This window comes from Corvus brachyrhynchos, unplaced genomic scaffold (genome assembly GCF_000691975.1).
Source record: "Corvus brachyrhynchos isolate BGI_N302 unplaced genomic scaffold, ASM69197v1 scaffold319, whole genome shotgun sequence".
Classification (NCBI taxonomy): domain Eukaryota; kingdom Metazoa; phylum Chordata; class Aves; order Passeriformes; family Corvidae; genus Corvus; species Corvus brachyrhynchos.
The window spans coordinates 363981-371453 of record NW_008246065.1 but is presented as its reverse complement, the minus strand read 5'-3'; the positions used below and the strand labels follow the sequence as shown (position 1 = coordinate 371453).

At 39.1% G+C, this 7473-nt stretch overlaps 1 protein-coding gene across 1 annotated transcript in view; it reads right to left on the bottom strand.

The window, feature by feature from the left end:
- Positions 1-600: 600 nt before the first annotated feature.
- ATE1 (arginyltransferase 1) overlaps positions 601-7473 on the bottom strand; it is a 70152-nt gene continuing 63279 nt past the window's right edge. Inside the window, exon 13 of the mRNA XM_017746810.1 lies at positions 601-3773. Within this exon, the coding sequence (XP_017602299.1) occupies positions 3595-3773 (179 nt within the window). The 3' untranslated portion in view covers positions 601-3594. The remainder of the gene's footprint in view (positions 3774-7473) is intronic.

Here is a 7473-nt window from a genome sequence, read left to right as displayed (position 1 = left end):
AAATATGTGGCTGATCAGGCTTGAGCTTCAGAGTGATCACCTGGCAAAGACATTCACAGAACTTCAAAAAGATTGATGGATGTAGACTCCACAGGAGCAATGGAACAGAGAAGTCCAACCAACATTTCAAGCCATGGTGGTGCTGGGCTGTAAGAAAAGTCTCGTTCAGGAATCCAGAATTAGCTGGAATTCTGCCTCATTCAGTCAGAAAATGAAGCAATGTTTGGTTATCTTTATGCATACAATCCAAATTTCTGTGTTGCTGGTTTGGCTCTCTAATTCAGGACAGGTTTTTGTTCAACCAAGCTGAACTCAAATAAATAGCTACTCCTGTCTAGTCTCCATTTGTGAAAAGTCTCTTTATTTTATTTTATTCTACTCAGAAATTAATTATAAATTATATTTCATGCAATCTCTTCATTAACCTGGCTGGAACTAAAACTTAGTTCCAAAACAGGTCATGTGTGTTGAACATGATTTTAAACTTGCAGGTCCCCCTTCTAATCACTGCTACCCTTTGATGGATTCTTTGATTTTGCTGTTCACTGGACACTTGGTCAATCTCCAGGATAATGAAATTCCTACAGCCAAAGGCAGAAATCACATTCAGAGCTATTATTTCTTATAATAATTCACAGAGACTGGAAATAACTTTATTTTCTACACTTGCAAGTCAAACAGGCCTGCTAAAAAGCAATTACAAACTCAACATGCAGGTTCTTTTGCATTTACTGACATGTATTGATGCTGGAAATGTGTAAGCTTCTCATTTCTTTCCAATTAAAACAAAAAAATGGCATTTTTTTAGCACTGGTCACAACTCTGCATTCTCTTACCACCATCTTATGCTCATTTATCAACAGATGACAGAACAAGGCAACCTTACATTGGGGATTGACTCTCACAAACTAGCTACACTAAAAAAAAATCTTATAAAATAGTTTGTGCTAAGTTAAATATCTCTAAATTCAGTAATTGTCAATGACAATATATTAAACAAAACTGTAATAGTGGTGAATTTTCAGCTCCACTGAAGTCACAGGCAAAATTTACAGAACTTCATCCTCAGCCTCTGTCCCCCTTCTAAAAACAGGGATAGAGGTATCAGTCCACAAAAATACTGCACCAGTTTCCTTCAAAAATAACACTAAAGTGAGTCAGATCTCAGCAAACCACATCAGATGAACTCAGTCTTTGAGTTAATCTCAGTGTTGCCTGGTTTTGCATTTTAATATAAATCCATATTTGAGTTGAGTAAGAGCCAGGAGCCCAGTCTGCCGTGGTGCTGCAGCCCCAGTGGAGGTCAGAAAGTGAAAGCACCATTTCAGCCTCACAGGAAATGGTCATTTACCTCGAGTGCTCACACTAAGGACAACTTCAAGCTGTGCTCAGTTTTCAGGTTTATACTTCTCTCACTTTCCTTTAACTGCAGTCCTTAACAGCTCCCCAAGAGAACAGAGCATCAGATAAAAGTCTAATCCAAGGCATATCAGTAACAAATACGGGCACAAGGAGATGGAGCTCTCCAGGAACTCTCAGTGGGGACATTAAGTCTGCTCCCTTGAAATTTAACAGAAACTTTAACTTCTCCAGGAGCTCAGCAAGGCCATCCTTAAATGGCTTTGATAACCTTTAAGGTTTTGCAATTCATAGTGAAATTCCTCAGTGCCTGTTAACTGATTTTATATCACATAAAGTTTTTCTCGTTTATTTTGGTTGCAAGCCATATGGACATCACCACTTTTCAGCATGTTGTGTGGGCAGAAAACATTACATTGTTGGACAGAGGGGTACAAGCATTTTCTCCACAAAAAGGAACTCTTCATAATAATCTTCACAGGGATTATTTAGTGGTTCTCCCCATGGCAGCAGGCTGAGGTAAGGCATGGGCAAACTAGAAGGTACAGTGCAAAGAAACTTCTCAGTACCAGGCAACAGATAAACACACACCAGATATGATGCTGACATGAATGACCACTTCTGTTGCAGACTGGGAGTAGATCAATACTATACAGCCCAATTAGTAAAACATAAAATGACTTTTTAAAGTTGCTGTTGAAGCTGTGCTCTCTATCAATAATAGTACAATATTGCAGTAATTTCATATCAAACAGATATGAAAAAACAAAGTTAAATCTGCATTGCACTTGATTCCCCAAGTTCTTACATCTGCTCCACATTAAAATTAATGATTAATAATATTGGCCAAGTGTTTAAAATTAAATCAATGAACCCATGAATGATAGGAGATGTAACCCTCAGAAGGTAAAACTGAATTTGTTTCCTTTCTGGGGGAAAACCACCCATATATCCTTGAATGAGAATCTTTGTTCAAAGGCTAACAGGAAACTCCAAGTTGATTCAAGGTAAATACCAGCCCCTGTTATCCAAGGAGATAAGAAACACAAATGCATTGGTAATGTTACAATGTTGTAATACATTACTGAATTATACAACAGTGTTATTTCCCCAAATTCCTACAACTTGTATGACTTGATAGGGACACAGACAACGTTCATATAAGAGATAGAGATAATAAAGTGCTTTCATAAAGGATCACAACTTCCTGTGTTTCCAACAGAAGTATTTACTAAAATGTTATTAAAGATGGTAACCCGTGAGCTGCTGCACCAGAAACAAAACAGTCAGTAAAAAAGCAGGAATATGATATTTAAGTCTTCCTGTAAAATTCTGCAGAAAAAAAGCACCTTCAACAAAACCCAGCAGTGGTACCTTATGTCTTTTTTTTGTTAGCATAGTTCTGAAATGTGCACTGAGAGCTCCAGGATAAACCTTCCGAGCTCTATTTCACATGAGCCATGTGCATTGAAATACCCACTCTTGTTAGACAAAGGATAAGGCTTATACCAAAAACCACTGTGCCACTTGGCTGCATATCTTTGGTATATTTATAGTGCAACTGTTCTGCTTCTTCTCTGAAGGGGAAAGTTTTCCAAAGCATTGCATCCCCTGCCACTGAGAACCTACCACGAACTCCTACACTCACTAGGACCTCTGACACTGACTTGCTGCTTTAAACTAATGAAGAATGGGCAGTGAAAATAATTTCTTCCTGTTTTCTAACCATACTGCTGAAATAAAATTGTATCATGCCAGAAAGTAAGAGCAGGGTTCAGTTCTCTTGCAAGATTTTAGGAGTGTACAAATGCGAGCATGAATTTTACAGCAATTTTTAATGACAGATACCCAAGGTGCTATTTGAAAACATCTGTAATTTAATGATTGTTAATCTAGATTTAGTCAACCTTCGTCTCTACTGCAAAAAAAAAAAAAAGACACCTGTTTTTCATTTTGCTTAGATACTTAGAATTATTCATAATGCATAGAAAGGCTAGAACTACTTAATTAAAATATACTGCAAGCGTGTTTCGCTAAACTTATATTGCTAAAGCCTTGCTGTACTGTAAGATTTACTGGAGTTGGCCTTTACACACAGTACCATGTATTGACATAAGCCTGGCTATACACCTGTGCCTCAGCCTGAGTGGGCACACCAGCACACGACTATGGTACAGATCATCCAGTGGCAGTGCAATGAAATGTGGCGCCATTGAAATGCCATTTCAGGGGCTCTCAACTCCTGAACAACAGCATTCTCTCTGAACACGTCTGTCCCACCAGACTTGCATATTGCTGAACGCTGGCTTCGTCACTTGGCCCCTTCCTCCTCTTCTTGTACACGTTGTAAGGCATCACGGTTCTCTTGTGGAGCACTCTCACCCTGCCCAGCTCCTTCAGGCGACCTTCATCGACTGCAGAGGCAATCAGAGAACACAAAAACCAGTTATTTATAGTGTCCACATCACCTTAATTTATGCCACTAACTCCAGTATGCATAATGAAAACCACATGAAGTGAGGAAAGTCATCTGCAGATGGAAGAAGAGCTGAGCTGCAGAGCGTTATTGAATCGTGGCTGGAAACAAAACCCAGCCTGCAAAGGAACTGTGTTCACAATGAGTGAAAAGGTAAATTGTGCATCACACATTTCTAATGGTGATGGATGGCATTTCTAAAAACACCTCTACAGCTTGTATTTAAAAATTCACATTCATTTAATGCTCCTAGAGCCAGAAGTCAAACTCTATCTGGGAAAGACTCAAACAGAACCGACCAGGAGAGACTTGTCATTACTGCACCCCTTGCAAAACCCACCAGCACCAACTGGAACAAACGTATTAAAACCAGCAAGAACCCTCCAGGCTGTTTCCTTAGCTAAGGCACCAGGCAATAAACCACCTTCCCAGGTGAAACTCCCTGGCCTTCCAGCCCCAATCTGTTTTTCCCTCATTCATAGTGGTTTCTGAGTTTCATTCTAGGAGTTACATGTCCCTACTTCAAGTCTGATCCCTGAGCTCTGCAGATCAACAGGGTGAGCAGTGTAAGCACTCCCTGGGTGGGTACAACACAATTCCTCTTCAAAGATACACACACCACAGTTAAACCTTATTACCTTCACATACACCTTGTGACTTAATTTATCCAGAATCATACACATAAGAGTGTTGTTGAACAAGTTAAAACTTCCTTATTTTTATGAATCCCATTGATGCTCCTACTGCTGAATAATAATGTTATATAGCTGCTGTGTGTCAGAAAAATTTGCTCTACAGTGCTAGAAAACCCTTTAAAGAAACTCAGGGAATGTGCCACACATCTGAGGCCACTGCAGGATAAATTAATAAAATTATTACAAAACAGTAGGAAAAGAAATCTTGGACTTTTCTGAACTTTAGGTTCAAAAAGTCACCAAGAAGAGTAAACCCAGAATCTGAAACATAAGATTGAGAATAGAACCATATAAATTCCAGTAAGAATAGAGATGCTTACTGGAACACCAGTATTTTGGGACATAAACTATGCAAAGACTTACTTTTGGACCTTCTTTCTGCTTTTAATTAATGCTTCCTTATGTTTTAAGACAAAGGAGGTCATGAAATGCTTTTCTGTGCAAGACATTCTGAAGAATCTGCCCCCGTTCATCCAGAAATGGCCTATAAATTTTTTTCTGCTGATTGCAAGAATGTAGTATGTGAAACTTAATGAAGGCTGCTTTACCAAGTTTGGAATTACTTCATTACTTTTATCTGTGTTTTGGTTCCTGACATGAAAGCACAATGTGTTTCTTAAGACTTAACCAGGAAAACATGGTCTGAAGGAAGAAAATCTGAGTAGTACTTGCTAAGATTGTGCTCTCCACTAATTATGGTTGGCAATTGCTTTAGATAAACACCAAGTCAAAAATACTTTATGGCTTTCTCTCCCTCTTTGAAATCCATCAGGGTTTTGATGTGTGGCCAACACCTCCCTGATATCCCAATAGGTTGGTTTTACTACCAGCCCTTCTGCCTCTTCTGTTACATCCTCCTCCTTCCTGAGAGTTCACCAAGGAAAAAATTTGCAGGTTTAGCTTCTGGAGGTGACACAAGTGTAAAGTTATTTTAACTTCTTAAATTGGAAAGTTTCTATTTACTGCACCTCTAGGCTGACTCTCAGTCTGTGCCCCGAGAGGGATTTAGGCCAAGCTGAGCCCTCACAGCTCTGTGTCAAAAGCACTTTAGAGCTGTTCCCTACTCACTGTTTGATACTCATTGATTTCAAACACTCCCAAAGCCTGATACTCTGGGTGAGTTCATCCTCTGGCTTGCAGTGCTGCTGGCCCCAGATTTGATTTCTTTGAGTGACTAAAGCTACTGTACCTTTGGTTTCACTGCAGCCTTCCTGGCTCAGCTGAAGTTCTTGCTGTTCTTGCTGCTCAGCATTTGTGCCCTTACTCCACTTTTCCTCATTGCCTCCTTGCCATGAAAAATAACATTCCACATTTCTACAATGATTACCTGTTCTTCCACTGACTCCCCTCAAAATAAAAGCTTTAATAGCAAAAATAACCTTCTGTAAAGGCACTTAAATGTATGTAATTTAAACTCTATCTGAAAAAGAAACCTTTTACTGAGATCTTAAGTGTAAGTAAAATAATCTCAGGTACACAGTTAAGCTTTTAGACAAGGCAAATAGGAACTTGTGTCACCATCATAACAAATCTGAAAGTCAAAACTCAACCACCTTTCAGTTGCTTCTGGTCTGGAGGCAACACCATAGTAATTCAGGAAACTATTCCCTTTAAACACAATTTAAACATAAACAGAATAAATTTAAGATAATTTGATGGAAAATAAAAGCAGATTGGGCTCTGGAAAACTTTAACAAAGAAATTACTCTCCCAGTAAGAAAAATTAAGTATCTGCTCCTGTTGAGTGGCACGTGGTAAAATTTGCTTTCTATTCAAGATGATGCCAGTTGAATTCTAACAGGCCTTCCCCATGTGGCTGATGCTGGGATACAGCAGCAATCACAGTCCAAAATGAGACCAAATGCTTTATTAAATAAAGTTCCTTGCTGCAAATAAGAAAAAAACATCCTATATTTCCAAGCTTTAGTAAAGAAATTTTATTTAGTGACTTCCATTTCTGGAAAGACCCTGACTGATCCGATAGTGGAACAGTGTGTTAGGGCAATTTTAGTCATTACTGTAATTACTGAATGCAGTACTTTTACCACTAAAAAGTTTTTTAAAAGGACTTATTTTTTCCTCCTCACATTTTCTCATTTTTCACCTCCTGAGCTGTTGATTTATTGTAGTCTACAGAAGAGACACTGTCATTTGACATAAAAAACATACAAGGTTTCATCCCTTAATTCAGTTACATCTATCAATATAGTCTGGATGTTAGATACACAAAATACAGAGCAATCAATTATATAGATTGGAAGTTCCTGTAATCTTAGGAAACTGGGCAACTGCACCTGCCAACTGAAAAGAGAAATACTATCCTCTAAGTCTCAGAGCTAAAAATACAGGTGAATTCTTGTTGAATAAATTACCTGTCACTTCTTTCTTTTCTCCTCTATACTCCTAAAGTAGCGAATTATTTATGCTGCAGTTGTCTATTGAAATTTGAATATAGGAGAGATTTCACTCATACTTCAACCTTGCCACCTTGATCCCATAAAGACTGCACAGAGGTGTTAAAATGTTCTGTTCCCAGCCCCATACCACTGTTAAATGGAATTCACACATGGAGGATTTCCTTTCTGAAAACACAAAGCATATCAGGTATGTTGCTAAGTACCAGCAGGAAACAAAGCAAGGAGTAGGAGTGATCCAAAGCCTCTCCATGCAATGGCGTGGCTTGGCAGGCACTGGTCTGGGTTCCTGACCCAGCTCACACATCCACCTTCACCAAAAGTGCTCAAAGGCAGCCTCAGCCTGCACTCACCCCAAAAAAGGCTTTTACACTCCAGGGATGAGGAGGAACGTGAGGAGCAGGAAGCCTGACAACCTCCTGTACAATCCAGTCCTTATTTCTTTGCACAACCCAAATCAACTTCCCCCTAAAACTACAAGCTCCCTCCTGAAACCAAAACATCATTTTCAAATGCTGATATGCATTCC